Source organism: Chelon labrosus, assembly GCF_963514085.1.
Source record: "Chelon labrosus genome assembly, chromosome: 3".
NCBI lineage: Eukaryota > Metazoa > Chordata > Actinopteri > Mugiliformes > Mugilidae > Chelon > Chelon labrosus.
The window spans coordinates 2,972,365-2,990,746 of NC_140339.1; the positions used below are offsets into that span (position 1 = coordinate 2,972,365).

The 18,382-nt window shown below is 41.6% G+C and overlaps 1 protein-coding gene across 1 annotated transcript in view; it reads right to left on the bottom strand.

Annotated features, from left to right (window-relative positions):
* map1aa (microtubule-associated protein 1Aa) overlaps nt 1-15,043 on the bottom strand; it is a gene marked incomplete at its 3' end in the record, with an annotated part of 38,645 nt that extends 23,602 nt beyond the window's left edge. The window contains exons 1-2 of the mRNA XM_084541420.1: nt 14,594-15,043; nt 12,848-12,949 (exon numbers count right to left, since the gene is read on the bottom strand). Coding sequence (XP_084397546.1) covers nt 12,848-12,949; nt 14,594-14,810 — 319 coding nt within the window. The 5' untranslated portion in view covers nt 14,811-15,043. The remainder of the gene's footprint in view (nt 1-12,847; nt 12,950-14,593) is intronic.
* Nucleotides 15,044-18,382: the final 3,339 nt, after the last annotated feature.

Genomic DNA, 18,382 nt, shown 5'->3' on the forward strand with positions numbered 1-18,382 from the left:
AAGAGATAATCGGATTAAAGCAAAAAAAACAAAACATTTACATTTTATTTGTTTTTTGGGCATTTTTGCCTTAAAAACTGTTGTTTTTTTAAAATAATTAACTAGTGGATTCACTGATGAATTGCTTCAGGTCTTTAAAGACATTTCTTTTGGGAATTTTTCTTGTCAAATTTTTTTTTTTTTTATAAAATTCTCAAAATAGTTGTTGAATACTTGAATACTGAATATTGTTGACTGATTACATCATGAAAAATCTCAGTCAAACTTGTCTCTGGATTAAACAGCTGTCAGGTTGTGTCTATTTTAAGACTTTTTATTTTTTTTGTCTAGCCTGTTGCATAACTTCGGGGTTATTTGAGGGTGAAGACTAATCCTCACCCCATTTACCGTTTTCAGCGATGAACAAGTGAGATGCTGTGGCCTCACCAGACCAGAAGCTCAGGAGCCTCAGCTGTTGACTCTCTGGTCTGCAGACTTTATTATTATTTTTAAAAAATCAGGTGACCCAAATTTACTCAGCTGAAGGAGAGCAGCAAGTGAACTAACAAATGAACAATAAGTGGAGGAGAGCATGAGTCAGACTGTTTACACTGAGATACAGAGGCTGGAGGCCTTTTATCGCATCAGAACATCCTCGTCTTATAGAGGAGGAAGAGAATATACACAGGGATGATGCTACAGGCAGAACACTGTGGTGTTATTTGGTGAATTTGGGGCAAATTTTAACCATTTAAGTTAATTTCTTTAGCAGAATATATCTATGACAGATATTTTAAGATGTGCATGAAGAAAAAATGACATTTCAGGCTCGTTTCTCTAAAATCCTGCTTCCAAGAATGTGACTAAAATGCACCATCATGCAAATTAGACTGTTTGTTAGAAACAGTTCTATGTTTAGGATTATTATCATCACGGTTATCATTTACTCACAGTGTGGAGCCCACGGCCTCTGAGAACAGAACACGGAGCGTGGGGGGATTTAACGTCCGTGTCCCTGTCGGTGCAGATTCCTCCACTGACTAAGAGCATCTGCGTCCAGATTTTAAAGATGCGCTCTTAGAAATTAAAGAAATAAAAAGAAAAAAAAAAACAAGCCGCCGAGTTTGATATGAGCAGCGCTGACTGATTTTACGCGTCTATAACAGCGCGCACCGCGGATGGATGGATGCATGGGTGGATGGAAATATGGATGGATGGAAGGAACGCAAAGCCTCCGGGCGAACAAGAAGCAGGAGCCCAGCGCCTCGTCTGCAGTAAAGCGGTAAATAACCGGTTGCTGAGTGTCTTACCGTCCTCCAGCGGGGCGGATGGAGCTGAGGGAGGGGCGGTGATGCTGCTGATGCTGTTCCTGCTGCTGCTGCTGCGGATGAGGATGAGGATGAAGGCAGGATCGGCCTGGAACAGCTCAACACCTACAGCCGCTCAATCCGGCGCCTCGTGCTGCGTTCAGGAACGCGTCGTACACTACAGCTCCGGTGGCTGAGAAGTGACCAAGCAGCATTCCCAGAACCGAACCGGAAAATCGTATCTTAAGTCGACGATTTATCAGTAAACAGATTCACAAACCCAGGGCTGTAGATCAGAGGAGTCCAACTCATTTGATTTGAAAGTGTCAGAAACTTGAAAATTGCGAAAATTATAAATAAATCTTATTATTAACTCCGTTACATTTAACATAACATTTAAATCATTATTCAATGCCATCTTTAAATCTCACAAATCATAGCTAAATGAGGATAATTTAATATTTTGTCGTTAAAGAAAATGTATGTTAAAACTTTTTTTAAAATATACATTCAAAAGACCTACATATAAAATACGATAGTTTTACTTGACTTTGATTTTTTAAAACTTTTATGTTACATTTTCCTTTTCAAACCGACCTGCTGACTTAATTAGAAAAAGACAATTGTTTTAAATTAAATGATCAATGAACGAATTGTGTAATTAGCCAATTAAACCTTTATCTTTATCAGGAAACTAACAGTTAGCATGTAGCACGCTAACCTGTTTAACTGTTAGCATGGTGCATCACTGCTAGCTGCACTGTTGAGTGATTTATTCCTCCGTGCGAGCTTGAAAAGTGTGACTTTGAGAAGACTACAACTCTAAAAACAGAGGTTTATAGTTTGTTTCAGGAACTTTTTAAAGATATTTTCTCTTTTGGAAACTTCTCGTTGACCTACATTCCCAAGTACCAAGTTCACGGAGGAGGAGATGTACGTTAGCCGAGCAAATTTAGACCTGGTGAGATGTTATTATTAAGTGGGAAGCGAGTGGATCGTCCGCTTTGGGAAGGGGACGTTTCAAACAGCTGTGATTCAAACGGCAGCTGCTGGGTGGGACGGAGACAAACTGAAATAGACGCTAAGCTCTGCCAGCTTGACCCACTGTAAACTATGAATCACAGCATTTGACTTAAACACAGAGAGACTAATTCAAAGGGCTGGGTGTCAGCGTTTCAGATGACGTCTAAACAAAAGTTAGTCCAGACATTTTACTGTCTGTGTTTTTTCTTGTCTTCCTGTGGATCACACAGAAACTTATTCTCTTTGATAAACAGAAATAGCTCACGGCTAAAAATAGTTTCCACAGAGCACGGAAGAAATACTTCATCCTCCAGGTTCCCCATTTCTTACTTCATACAAAAGTAGACGGTTATACGGAAATGTTCTGTTTAGTGACGATGATGACTCTTTGACTGGAAGTGCAACCTTTAGAGCTGGAAACCTTTTTAAACAGAAGTCATGGAGCTAATGTTTCCATGTTTTATTTTTAACTATTAACGACTAAATCAGTAAAAATAAGAAGCAGCTTTTCTTGTCCACAAAGACCTGCTGTATTTTCATTTTTAACTAAACCACTTGGATTCCTCAGTATTCAATGTAAGCTGCATCATAGAATCCATAATAATATTATTAATAATAATAATTATAATAAGTTTTGTTGACAATGTGGTTCTGCTGACGGAAACCAAACAATTGACAATGTTGACTTGATTGAGTAGAAGAAGAAGAAGATGTTGCTGTTCACATGGATTCCAGAGGAGGAAGAGGAGGTGATGAAGGCAAAGAAGCAGGAAGAGGAGAAACTGGAAAAGATGAAGGAAGAAGAACAAGAAGGAGAAAGAGGAGGAGAAGAAAAGGAAGCAGCAGGAGGTAAAGAAAGAGAAGATGAAGGAAAAGAAGAAGAAGGAACAAGAGAAATAGGAGGAGAAGAAGAAGAATGTAAGAAAGAGGAGAAGAAGGAGGATAAATAGAAGAAGAAGCAGCAGCAGGAGGTGAAGAAAGAGAAGAAGATTAAGGAGAAGAAGGAGGAGAAGCAGAATAAGGTAGAAAAGGAGGAGAAGAAGGAGGAGAAGAAGAATAAGGAAGAAAACAAAAAGGAGGAAAAGAAGAAGATAAAAAGGCAACAGGGGGAGCAGAAAGAGAAGAAGACAGACAAGAAGAAGAAGGAGAGATAGGAGAACAAGGAATAAGACAAAGGAGAAGAAGAAAGAAAGAGGAGAAGGAAAGGGAGAAAGAACTTGGAGGAGGAGGAAAGGTTTTCTCTCCAGTCCTGAATATCTAGAGTCTTAGAAGACGAACCAAGATGTCTCCACGTCTCCATCGTCTCTGTCCACATGGATTCCATCTTGGTTCATCTCGTTTTTCTACCTCCATGTCTCTGTCCCTCACCTGATGTTTACTGCACGTGGAGCAGACATGCTCAGAGAGAATGGATTTATTCTAGTAACCAGAGAGAAACCAGAACGTCAAGAGTACACATGGTTATTAAAGGTTAAACCAGCACCTCCTCTACATCTGATCTGAATGAGGCTGTTTTATTCTGATTATTAGAGGAACATTAGTGTAAACACAGCAGCAATAACTAAGGTTCTACTAGTGAATAGTCTCTGAGGGATTCACACAACACCTTATTATTTCAAGTTATTCAAAATGTAAATTGCTACTCCTGCAAAAGAGCAACCTCTTCATCTGTCCATGCACCCCCGGGCCTCTTTAATCACAACCACGCCGGTCTCTGCTGCCTCTAAGTGGCTTTCTGAGAAGGCGTTGCCTGCGCTGCCTTTTGTGTTTTAAATGTCTCGGCAAATTGGTGAAACCTCGTTTGAAGCGGCGCTGATGCAGCTTCAGCTCAGATAACCGGCAGTCTCCTCTAAATGTCAGACAGCTGTTAACGGGCCCGACGCCACACCCTTGTCTCCACAACGCGATGCTTTTCTCTCCCTCTGAATGTCTTCAGCTTCTCCTCATTGTCATTTCTCTCACACACATTCAGAGGAGGACGCATGCATGCAGCCCAGTGTTTGTAATGCCGTCACCGGGCTCGCTGGCTGCCCTCAAATTGAGAGAATTTGTTCTTTGAGAGCTGAACACTTCATTTAAAGAGCAGCAGGATGCGGTTCACTTTACTGAGCTTTCTTTAAAGTACGTCTCTGAGCAAACCTGTAAATGGTTTATGTTTCACCTCCTCCTTCCTCCTTGATCCAGTAACAGATTTCTTGATCATTGCTGTAAACATGACTCCTGCAGAATCTGTACTGTATCTGAGCCTCTGACTTTTCTTCTAGCACCACCATGTGGTTTATATTATCCAATGTTTTCTGTTATCGTCTACTATGGATTGCCATAAAATAGTAACTTTAATCAGGACTTTAATTCTTTTTATTAGGTTCAAAACTTTGGTTTATCCCCTAATGACATTCCCATTAACTAAAACTAACTATGTTTTGAGTTTGGTGTTAATTAGCTGAGTAGCTCAACTGTAATGGGGAATGTGGTGAACATAATTAACAGATTAGCTGCATTTAAGCACAGTTGGACAAAGTCACAAGATTCGTTAGCCTGCCGTAGATGGACTATATAATCAGAATATGAATCTGAGTTCAGCATTTATATTAATTATGGCGCGTTTCAACCAATACAAAGAAAGAAATACCTCTGAGTGCAACAGGATAGTCCAACAACCAATCATTTAGTTGTAAACTAATTCAACTCCACGGCGCTCAGATGAGGTGTATGACTACTGTTACTCTTCTGTCCATCACCACATGAAGCCCCGCCCCCCAAACGATTCGATTGGCCCGGCAGATCTTTGCAGGAGCAGAATCGGTTCCCAACGGAGCGACTCCAGACCAACTGTGGGCAAGGGGGTTGATCTGGACTCGGGGCTACTTCTAAAGGATCTGGGGGTGCAACACAAGTGCACGTGCAAGAAGATAAGAAAACATCTGAATCCTAATCCTCCAGACACACTCCCTGCAGACTAGCTTCTTTTACAGTGCAGTTCATGTTACAGTGATCAGATACATTCAAACTAAAACCATGACACTTTCAAATTTATCCAGTTTTTTTTTAGTGTTTATAATGTAGAAGCTTGTTTGTAAAACCCTTTTCAGGAGAAACGAGGGTTCGACTTATTCTCTGAGTGGGCGTCAGGTCCAGATGAAAGCCTCTGTCTCCATCCCTGACTGCAGAGAAGCTGAGGGACAGATCAATGATGGCCTCTGAATTATTAATCAGCACACGTTGCCCCTGAACTGCAGAACTCAACGCTGCTTACCGAGCAGCCTGGAGAAATTTTTGTTGAGACGCGTTCATTAAAATTTTAACCGTTCGTTACGTAACAGTGACACAGATTGTGCGTCATCCTCTCAGGCTATCAATCAGTGTCGCCGGCTCGCTGCAGGTATTGCTTCTTAAAGCACGTCCCGGTGATTTGTTGTATACATGTGAACCCTTTGCAGGCGGAAATCAATAAGAGGAACGGATTACTGTTCACCGAGCATGAGCAACGTGGGAGGGGAGCTCATAACCAGCCCTTCTGTTGGCTCAGCGTCTATAAACTTTTAAAGATTAAAGACGAGAGAGCAAAAAAAAAAAAGAGAAAGACATGACATGAGCTGAGTCGATAGCGTCGTAATGCAGCTGCCACACACGGGAGCAACACATGCTGACGCTGCAGCATTATATTACCGCCATTAATGATGCGTCTTCCTCCATCGCTCTGCCAATATTGTTTGCTTTGCCCTTTTTCCCCCTCTTGCTGTTTCCCAGCCGGTATTTCTGTTGTGTGTTCTGTACGTGAGGGGAATGTAGAAGCAGATAACGCTGTCTAACCTGTGTGTACAGTGCATGTATGTGTGTGTGTGTGTGTGCCTCCTCTCTGTAGCAGCCATCAGTCATCTCAGTGTTGGCCTGTCAGCTTCAGCCTGCCGTTACGTCCGTCACACTCTGTGAACACCCACTCGGCTTCTGGCTGCTGGTTTGAAGGAGAAGTCAAGTGGTAGCGCGACACAGACACTCACACCTACGGCCAATTTAGAATCACCAATGAACCTAACCAGCATGTCTTTGGACTGTGGGAGGAAGCTGGAGAACCTGGAGAGAACCCACGCAGACACAGGGAGAACATGCAAACTCCACACAGAACATCCAGGTCATGTTATGTCTGCACTTTATCCCCAGTAAGCTTTCTGCATTGAATTGTGTCCTTTAGCGCTATCTATATAACTACTTTCCCATGCATCATGCATCACATCTTACCCTTGCTATGTTGCTAACACACCTATCAGCCACAACATTATGACCACATTATGACAGAAGACGTGAATAACATCTTGTGACAATTCAATGTTCTGCTGGGAAACTTCTGGACCTGGCATTCATTGGTGTGGATGTTACTTAGACATGTAGCACCCACCTAGACCAGACCAGGCACCCCCACCCCATAGCAATGACACTCCTTGATGGCAGCAGCCATCCCCAGCAGGATGCAGCCTGACACAGACACACACACAAAAACACTTTAGGAACAACTCAAAAAAACATGAAGAACAGCACAAGGTGTTGACCTGGCCTCCAAATTCACTAGATCCCAAACTGATCAAGTATCTGTGGGATGATCCACAGACCCACTCATGCCCTCAGGCATACAGTGAGTGTTTATGTATTCACATCCACATGATGAGACCCACTGAGTTTTACAGCCCACTATTGACTACATTCCCCCCCGAGGGCCTTCTTCTGCCACCAGGCGTTGTTAATCAGCTATCGGTCTTCAGTTTAGGTCCAGTGAGTCTTTATTAATTGCACCGTGTGGGCGACAGCTGCATTCATTGAGACCATTACAGCCATTCTTCCGCCTTCCTCCTCCTCATCTTCCTCCTCTCCTGGGATGAAACGTGATCTTTCATGTTGCCAGACTGTCCGTGTGAGGACTGAGACACTGTGGTGGATGCACAGATCCATATCATCATGACGCAAGAGACTCTACAGTGTGTCTTTACAGCACGACTCCTCCTTGTGATTTCTTTGACGTCCGTTTGATTAAATATCTTACAAAAGAATGTATAATCGTTGTCACTTTTCAATATATTCTATTTTCTACAAATACATCTTTATACAGCAGTTTTTATTGTTTCTGTTGGAGTAGCTTAATTCTGCGTGGGCTTCAGATTATGTTCAAGGGATTTATAAGAAATGATGCATGCTCTTGTGTGATCTGAGATGCAGCTTGTCAACAGGGAAGGCAGGAAACTGCTTGGGCTCCCAGAGCAGCCCCGGCTATGAGAACAAATTTCTCGCTTCTCGCTGAGTATGTATCAGCCTTTAAACCCTTCAGTCTCTACGTCTTTCATGAGGGAGGCCGAGCAGGGCCCTTGACACCCGAGGGCACTGGCTGCAACTTCAGCACATATGCCACCCATCAGGGAAGTCACTGCCATCTTGGCTGCCTGAGCTTAGAGCGCCTGAGGAGACTTGGAGTGGGTGATATTCTTCTTTCCCTCTGGCACATTCACACTCTGAGATGGGAGGATGTCTCATTGTACGTCTCTTCTGTGAAAGCTGCCAGGGAAGATCTGCTGGTCGGAAATAAAGTCTACATCTCACTGAGGCAGCACTTAGGCTCAGAGACACTAAGAGAGCTAATGAAATGCTAATTTAAGCATGCTAACATGCTCACACTGACGCTGCTAACAGTTTACACAGTGTATATACATGGGCTTGTACTCAACACCTCAATCTGAGCAGACTGATTAGATCAGGTGTAGAGGTGGTGGTGTAAACCTTTAATAACCATGTAGGCTCTTGATGTGCTGGTTTCTCTCTGGTTGGAATAAATCCATTCTCTCTGAGCATGTGTGCTCTGTTTCCCACAAGGTTTCATGAGACCTTGGTGTTTTTCTTTCCTGTTTTTTGGGGGGAAGTTTCTTACTTTCTTAATAAACTTCAGCTAAATATGCCGCTAACTAACATTACTAGAAGAGAAGTCCGTCAGGGAATAACAAACAGGATCACAAAAAAAAAGATAAACCGATCAACCCTGTTCCTGCCTCCTTGTTCTTACAGATCTCTCTTTGTGTCTCAGCTTGTCAGCCATGATGACAGTGCAGTCCTCCGCGGCTGCAGATTAGTATTCGAGGCACAGACGAGGGGGAGCTGTAATATTGACGAGCAGGGAAGAGACTCTTCTGGAAGGTAAATACAAATCACGAGGTAGTATCTGGAACCCCCCTGACCTCTTTTCTGCCTGGAATCTGATCAATTTTCCAATGTGACCTTTTCAAACCAGCAAGAAACACAGGACCCAGTTTGTTTCATCCAACCTCATCCTGCAGCAGCTGAACTGTTGAACTCATGCGTGTTAATCCGGTCTGACAGCGCGACCGAAACCTACACGGCATGAAAGCACGTTATTTCTTAGGAGAAGAGGATTTAAAGTCTATTTACTGGTCACTGTATCCACACAGTGTCCACACAGTATCCCTCTCCTTAGTCAGTGCACCTCCTCAACCGCCTCCTGATGCAAGAATTGATTAGTGCCTTGATTGCTTTTTCTCAAACCAGTGATGTCAGGACAATCACAACCCAAACCGTACCTTAATATACATATTCTATTGTATTTAATTTTCTATTGTTGTACTTATTTAGTGTGTACAGCCGGTGCAATGCTGCAAATTTCCCCACGGTGGGATAAATAAAGGATTATCTTATTTTATGTGTCAGACTTCACAAGGTTGAGTTGGGGTATTGGTTGTCGCTGCACTAATGTGCAAATGCTTTAAATTATTTAGCTAATCAATGCACAGACAGTAATGATATACTGTCCGGTTAAAAAACAGAACAGAGTGCAGAGTGGATTAATGCGCTGTAATGGAGTTTTTATTTTTTTTGAAAAACTGAATGGATGAGCTTGATATTATATTACATGACGGTAAAATCTGCACCAGATGATATTCTTTCACAGACCATCTAATCCAGCACATTACTGAAACACAATCCTGTGGGTGTGTGTGTTCTTGGTTTTATATCGTTATGGGGACCATAGTCTTGTGGAATACTAACACTGTGGGGACATTTTTTTTTTCTGGGCCCCACAACTTTCTGAGAGTTAAAACCATAGACTGTAAAGAAAAAAAAAGTGAACGCCACGACAGCTCCTTTAAAGGTGAAGCCAAATCAAGTAGAGCTCCCCCTGGTGGCTGGCTGCAGTATAGTGTCCATATTTCTGAGAAGTTTTGTTTTAGCTATTTGATGCTATAAAAACAGGATGTGACGACACGATGACTGACTGAAAAACAAATTAATTCAGAGTATGCAGAGTGCAAACATTAGTGAGTCTAGAGGAAGTGTGGGCGGGCCATTGATAACGTCGCTCCACCCCCAGAGCCAAAGTCTGAGCAGTAGTGTGCGAGAATGGAGGCCTCCAGTGGAGTTATTGATGACCCGTCCATACTTCCTCTAGACTCAATCGCGTTTGGTAAATACTTCGTCATAAAGCAGCAGTATATTAGCTACCTAATGTGACAAATACATGTCAAATACATTTTTTCCAAAGATGGATTCTAAGTGTTTTAGTTTAGCCCAAGTCGCATCCACTAACGTGAAGGAGGTGGAGCTTATGACCTATACTGCAGCCAGTCACCAGGGGGAGCTCCACATGCTTTGGCTTCATTTTAAGAGGAGCTGGTTGTGACCCTGAGGGACACACGGTGTCAGCTTTAGGCTGCTGCAGATTGTCTCCAAATGTACTTATGATGCTTCCATGTCTGTGTTTAACCACATGCTGCAGTTCACTGCAGAGGAATTCAAGACTGCCGGGTAAGATTTCAGTCAGAGTGGGCAGCTCTGAACCAGCAATCGAAGACAAAGGCAGTAATCAATAGCTACAGTAGCATCTATGTGAGCGCATGGTTTAGAATTAGTTTTTAATTTGTAAGATTCTTAATTTTCTGAACATTATTCACCATGATTATATGCACACAAAAAAAACTAAGCATCATTTTAAGATGGGAAATAAAAATGACTTTGTCTATTCACAGATTACAGTCCTATGTCATTCCATAAAGGTGTGACCAAACCCTCTCCCTCTCTGTTCATCTCAGTTCTCAACCCCACTCCTCCCTGCTATTTTCTCCCTCTTCCATCTTTCATTACAAGAACCAGGGGGATAAAGATCTGAAGCATCCAGAGATGTGCCCCATGCTGAGTCTCACTCCCTGGCTTTCATCTACCATCATCTATCTCCAGTCCTCTAAACCCTCCACCCATTTCCCTCACGTCCTGTCTTCCGATAAATTTTCTTTGCATCAATGAAGGCGTCGTCTTTGTTAGTGAATGCTCTGTTGTGAGAGAGCAGACATTTCTCACTGTACATGCACTTGAATTTGCATTCAGCTATGTAAACAGGCCTTTTAACTCATTTCCATTTCTGCTTTGCTTTCGAATACAAAGATGTCCCATGAGTAAAGATGACTCCTCTCTTTCTTCCACACTGCTGTCATTTTGTCTTTGTATGTTTATTTTTTTGTCATGCTAATGCATGCATGTGAAACCCCAAGAGAAACCCTGTTACATACATATCTGCCCTGTCTGCAGAAACTAGTTTTCTGTTACAGTATTCTCTCCCTCTGACTGCAAACATATCGTCTGAATTACATATCAGAAATCAACCGCAGAAAGTCGACAATGTTCTGAATACTTCAGAGAGCATGTTGAGATATTTTACTAGATTAATAATAAGCATTCCCAAAATCTCTAGGATTCATCCTCTGTAGAACATGAATGAAAATGTTATAAAGTCACACCCTTAGACAGTTTTGACTTTTTTCCAAACAATTTATCAAACCAAATTGTCAAATTCTTGCTGACTTACTGTGTAATAGCGACAATAATATGTTAAAATTTCAAAGAATAACAACAGAACCTAAATGTGTAAATATAATAAGACTAGTGCCAGCAGATGCAGGGTTAAAGCTCTCTCTCATCGGGCCTCTGTCTGTGCTTCAGCAAAAATAATCACATCAGAACAGAGAGAAAAATTGACGAGAAGAAGAAGAGAGATTAAGGAACTGTTTGTCAGAAAAGAACAATTAATGAAAATGCTGAATTATTCATGACTTTGCTGCAGGGAAAAGCCAGAATACATCAAAAAGCAAATACAGACTCTAATGGAGCTTTTGTTGGAGAGAAATCATGAACACATATTCCATCCTGGTTGCACACGTGCTGTTAACAGAAATGTGAGATGCACAGGAGGCTGAGAATTTATGCAACCAGAGTTTACACAGTGTTTACACAATGAAATTAAATAAATAACCTGAATGGCATGAATGCAAAATGTTGAGAATGCATTTATTACTTTGTGCAGCTAATGCATTAGTCTGTGTTAATTAATGGGCTTTAGAGACTGTGGCTGTCAGGTTTTCAGACATTTAGTCCATATATTTCCCTTGTTTGTGGTCCAATCTAAACTAACCTCCAAGCTGTGTCTGTCACAAGGCTACAGCCATCAGCCTGTTAGCTTAGCATAAAGACTGCACAAAGGGGAGAAACAACAATTCACTATGCCCAGAAATGAGAAATAGCCTCACCCATTAACCGTAGAAGAACACATATTTTTTAAACTTGAATAAGAAAAATATTAATGTGAATTTATGCGTGTCAGAGGTTATTTATGAGCTTTGGAGCCGCTCGGCTTTACAGTCTTCACACTAAGCTGAGCTAATCACCTCCTGATTGTTTCACCACAGTCAGTGGGCAGATTTGAGTGATATCGATCTTCTCATTTGACCCTTCTCTCTGCGAGAAATCAGACGAATGTCACGTCTATTTAAATTCTCAGTGGAGAATTGTTAACATCTGGCCCTTCGCTTGCTTCAGAGGGCCACTTTTAGTTCAGGGTTAGGGTTACGGGGGGTGAAAGTAAATACTGCTGTTGCATAATGGATTAAAGGATGTTTTGTGGAGCTTATTTGTTCTACAAACTAAAAATCAGAACATCTCAACCTCTGTTGCTTCAATTTTGACGCTTGCATCCCACAAATTAGTGTGTTTATGTGTTTGTACATAGATAAATGTTACAAGGCATAAAAAAAAGCTGTGTGGCAGGACAGATATACACCAACATCTAGCTTTCTAGAGTTTCATTTACTCAGCCAGAGCATCTCCTGCTCTGAGCTGCTTGTTTGACCCCCATTGCATACTTATTAGACATGATTCAGAGGGCAGAAACATAGACACCAGCTCCATTCAGGATCTATCACAGGGCCCGATCTCATGTTCCCCCGTAGCAGGTAGTAATCCAGCTAACCCTTTTTCCCCCTCATTGATTCCCACTCTGACTTACAGTCTGCACATGAGAGCACAATCAATAAAAGCTGCATTGTCTTGTCCGATGCACAAGTGGAGTACGAGGACAAAGGACTCTGAGCAGAAAAACATTCAATCCCTCCAGCTCCTTTAATTCCATCAAAGCAAAGCATCTGAGCAACGTGAAGAACTGGTGCAAAAATGCTAAATGACTGTCGCCACACACGTTTCTATAAGTTTAAATGACTGACCTTTGACCTGCGAAGAAAACTGAGCGGTGTGTTTGGTCTCAAACAGCTGCAGCTCCTTGTTCAGGTCAAACACTGTCTGATCAACAATCCAGGAACGCAAACCTGTTGTTAAAACAAGATATTGTTGTTGTTGTTGTTAAGATTATGTACCACATTTAATTCAATTATCCAAAAGAGTAAAGAAATAGTTGTAAAAGGAAAACGAATATGAAATGCAATGACACTCAAACTATTCCTGATCTTCTCTGGTTTCCAATTAGTTTCAGAACTTATCTTAAGATTTTCGTTGCTTGTTTTTAAATCTTTGCACAGCCTGATTCCAAGTTACATTTCTAAACTTTTATCATATAAATGTAAAATGTAAATCAGCTTTATTGACCACTGTGTCGCCAGTTCATTAGGTACACTAGAGAAGACATTCCAATGTAACAGTCCTGCACTAAATCTTCTCTTCGTGAAGGTTACGGTACTCAGTCATTCTGTCCGTGTACCGTACTGTGTTGCACTGACACGTGTTCCTATTATTTTGACATTTTAAGTCAGCAGTCTGGGCTTAATAACAGAAACACTTTTAATTCAATCCGGTTTAACGGCACCATTAACTACATCCTCTAAAATGATCATCCAGTTGAATCACCACATTTCTGACGTTGTTTCAACATCAACTGAACATTACAACAGTCATGAAGGGTTTAGTGCAGGACGGTTGTATTAAAATGAAGTCATTAGTGTACCTAATGAAGTGGCAAGCGAGTGGGGGTAGGAGTAATTCAGTCCACTCCTCTAACCACTAGTCCACAACGCCCTCCCAGGAACTTGATCACCGTCTAAGATCCCATACCAGTCCTATGTCAGTCCCTGAATTACGTCCAGAGTTGATCGGACCTTTCCTGTTTGGGCCCCTGAGTTATTTAGGAATCTTAGGCTAACTGTGTTCTTTAAAACCTTATTAAAGAAAACTGTATTTTATCATAACAGACCTCTTTATTTGTCAAACTTCTTTTAATTTTATTTCCGTGGTGGTCTGTCTAATACTTTTCAACTCTTCCTGCTTTGCTACCCTCTTATTAACTCTGTTTTGGAACAGTGCTGCATACATAAAGTATTATTATTATTATTATTGAATAGAGCTCTAAACTAGCTTTTGAAGAATCATCCACTCTGAACTTAAAGCATATACCTTGCACCTTTTAAAAATCAAGGAAATCAACACATGGAGCACCATCAGAAATTCCCCCTTGGAGGTGAAAACTAACATTTACTGACGCACATTTCAGAGGAAGTATCTCGCGTTTTACTCTAACAATACATTTGTGGACACTAGATTTGGATTAGTACGAGCAAAACCTTTGAGGAGCTCTGAAAACGTGAGGTAGTGCCGCCCGGTAGTAAACTAAAATACGTAAAATTGACAAAAACACATTAACAAATGACAAATAAACCGCTGCTTATAAATTAACTATGATTTTACTCCTTCTACTGTCTTATACTTTTAATTAAGCAAAGAATCAAGTTTGAAACCTAGGATTTTTTACCTGCAATGCAGCATTTTAAACTGCTCAAGTAAAAGATCAAAAGAATGAGCGTGTTTCTCATGCACCTGACTGAAACTCTGCACTTGTCCAAAGACAGATTAGGGAACTGAATGTTTGTCTGAAATAGGTTTAAGTTTAATTCAAGAGCAGAACATTTACTGATCCCCCCCACCCCTCCCCTTCACTCCTGGCCACCCCCCGGCCATCTCACCGTGTCTGATCTGTCTCCTGGCAGCTTCGAGGTGATGGCTGGTGGAGATCTCTCCGATCACGATGAGCATGCGGTGGTTCCTGTGCTGGAATGCTTCTCCGCGGTGCTCAACGCACTCCTCCGGATCCGCTTGCCACTCAGAGACAGCTGCAGCAGTGGGGATTTCCATGGTAACAGTGCCACCGATGGACGCTGAGGAGCCCTCTTCCATCTCCATGACAACTGCATCCGGAGCGAGGCACCATGACGATGCAGGATGAAGTGGGAGGAGCTCCGTGGATGGCCGTTGTTTGATTGGATCCCAGGTGATGTGGCTATTTGATGTAGCAGCTCGTCATTGGACGAAGGGAGAAGAGGGACGTGGGAATTAATGTTGATCATATTTTACTGTGTGAGACAGCTGAAGCACACTGCTCATGAAGACGAGGGTCAAAGAGATGAACCGTGAAATTACCAATTCCTTCTTCATAACAGTTTTTGAAAGAATGATATTTCATGTTCATAAAAACTGCCAAATTAAACCAAATACCTAATTTTTAAAACATCTTTTCTGTGTTTTATGTGAGGGGGTTATTGGGTGCATTCGTTTTACGGTCTCCTTTGAATTATTTAAACTCTAACTCCAGACAAATGGGAAGAAGTTTGTGGCACACAAAGCTGCTATTTATATCAGTGTCACTGCAAGTACCAGGCAATGTGCTTCGATCACTGATCTGACACGTCTTTGTTCATGTCCTGAACAAAGCAGAACTTCATCCGCTGACAACAAAGACCCACAGACAACACAGAAAATAGAAAAACACAGCTATTTTAGGCGACATGAAACGTTTGGATATGCTCGGACTGCAACACAAATACAGCCGTAAGTCGTAGACATTACAGAAGGATGTGGTGCAGATATAATTGTTCTTACTTCTTCTTCTTTTTCAGCAACATCAGGAATTAGTTTTGGTGTTTGGTGCAATCAGCATGAGTCAAGAAAAACACAAGAGTAATATAAAATATGCAAAATAAATATATTAAAAAATCTGGATTTATACAAGGAACTGTTTTAAATAGAAAGATTTGCACAGGAAATTAGTTTAAACCGACAAAGTGCATTAAAGCATGACTCATGGCAGTGGATGAGAGTCTGTGTGTGCATGTGGCTGAGTGGGACGCTTGCTTCTGAGTCCAGCTGCAGATGGGATGGGTGTGGGGTGAAGATCTGGTTGTGGCAGCCTGGGTGAGAGACGTACAGGTCCAACCATTACTCTGCAGGCTGCCTCTGTCCTCGGCAGCGGTGTAACCAGATGAGGATGGACTCAGTGATGGAGGTGTAGCATTGGGAGACTGAACTTCTTCAGCTGCTGCAGGAAGAACATCTGTTAAGTCTTCGCACTTTAGAGATATGTTATTGATGACTAGAGTTCACAAAGAGTTCAAAATGTGGGATGCTGTAGTTGTGGTTAGTCTCAGATTGGAGCTGAGAGGAAAAATGAGATCCAGAGTGGATAAATCCTCTAGAGGGATGAAGGAAATGTGAAACACGAGAAATTACTAACGCAGCAAAAACTAAAGACTGTTACAAAAACTGTACTTAGGATGTTGCTGGGTTTCTATTTAACAGTTAGGGCGGTGTGCACATTTAAACATAAGATCCATTAAGCTAGTCCAACTTTTCTAAATAAAAATATAAAAATACACAAAGATAAGTTAAATATAAATGAAGGCAACCCAAAGGTCAGCGTTTTAAATGACAATCTAAAGGCTGACAGGCGCATCACATCACGTTAGTCTTTGCTCCGTACAGAAATCTAAATTAGGATAAAAAGCTACCGATCTAAATAAATGAATAAAGCGATTTAAAACATCCACTGTGCTCACAGGTCACAGGAAGTTTTTGTGCTGAAAAAAGGCTTTGCAGGATGCTGGAGGCAGAGTCCCACTCGAGGTCCTGGGTTATGATGGTTAACAGGAAGTGGAAGGTGCTCCACGACACCGTAACACATAATGATGGGGAATCCCACAAAATGCCGGAATCTGCAATAAATAGATATTATTGTCTTGATTGTGATCAGTGCAGTCAAAGCTTGTGTTGACCTCCATTGTTTTTGTGTTTAGAGACAAAATGAAAAGGGTGAAATGGTGAGAGCTGGTGGAGGATGAGGGATTCACTTCTCTGTGAGTGGCCCACAAGAAACTTTGAATAAATGATGCAAGAAGAAGAAGAAGAAGAGTCATCACCAGCAATGTGGGGGCAGGAGAGAAAGCATCTGGGTGAAGAGGGGGGAACAGTGGGTCACTTGGATGAGGGGTGTTATAAGATCGGAAACAGACACAGCGCTGGTGATGATAGATAGATAGATAGATAGATAGATAGATAGATAGATGCTTTATTTATCCCGTGGGAAATTCAGTGTCCCGTAGCTTCAACACATATAATCAAGGGAGGCGTTGTAGAGTCTTATGTCCTGAGGGACAAACGACCTCCTCAGCCTGTCCATGGAGCAGGACAGAGACAGCAGCCTGTCATTGAACAAGCTTCTCTGTCTGACTATGGTGTTGTGTAGAAGGTGGTGGACATTGTTCATGATGGACCAGAGTTTGTTCAACAACATCTGCCACTGATGTCAGGGACTCCAGCTCTGCCCTACCATAGAGCATAACATTATGACCACTGACAGCAGAAGTGAATAACACTGACCATCTTGTGACAGCTCAGTGTTCTGAAACTTCTGGACCTGGCATTCATTGGTGTGGATGTTACTTAGACATGTAGCACCCACCTAGACCAGACCAGACACCCCCACCCCATAGCAATGACACTCCTTGATGGCAGCAGCCATCCCCAGCAGGATTCAATCACAAAAACACTTTAGGAACAACTAAAAAAACAACAAGGCAAGGCAAGGCAAGGCATTTTTATTTATATAGCGCATTTCATACCAAGAGGCAACTCAATGTGCTTTACATAAAAACAGAACAAATTAGAACACACAGTTAAAAGCAAGAACAAAGAAAAAGAAAAAAAAGAAAAAGAAAAGTGTATTATATATATACATATATTAAAACGATTAAGAGGACTTACAGTGTAAATCCAAGATTACGATTTAAAATGATTTAAAAGGGCTCAGCCATATGCACATGAAAAAAGAAATGTTTTTAACCTAGATTTAAAAGTGCTTACAGTTGGGGCTGATTTCAGCTCTGCTGGTAGTTTGTTCCATTTGTGTGCAGCGTAACAGCTAAATGCTGCTTCACCGTGTTTGGTTTTAACTCTGTGCTCCACTATCTGACCTGAGTCAGTCGATCTCAGAGCTCGACTGGGTTTATACATTGCTAACATGTCATTCATGTATTCTGGACCTAAACCATTCAGTGATTTGTAAACCAGTAGCAGAACTTTAAAATCTATTCTGTAGCTGACTGGGAGCCAATGTAAAGACTTAAGAACTGGGGTGATATGCTCTGATTTCTTTGTTCTGGTTAAAACTCGAGCTGCAGCGTTTTGGATGAGCTGCAGCTGTTTGATACTTTTTTGGGGGAGTCCAGTCAGAAGACCGTTACAGTAGTCAAGTCTATTGGAAATGAAAGCATGAATCAGCTTCTCCTGATCTGTTTGCGACATGAAGCCCTTAATTCTGGATATGTTCTTAAGTTGATAAAAGGCTGTTTTGGTGATTGATTTGATATGACTGTTGAAGGTCAGATCTGAGTCTATCAGCACGCCAAGGTTTCGGACCTGGTCTTTAGTTTCTAGAGACAGTGACTCAAGGTGTTTACTGACAGTAACCCTCTTCTCTTTAT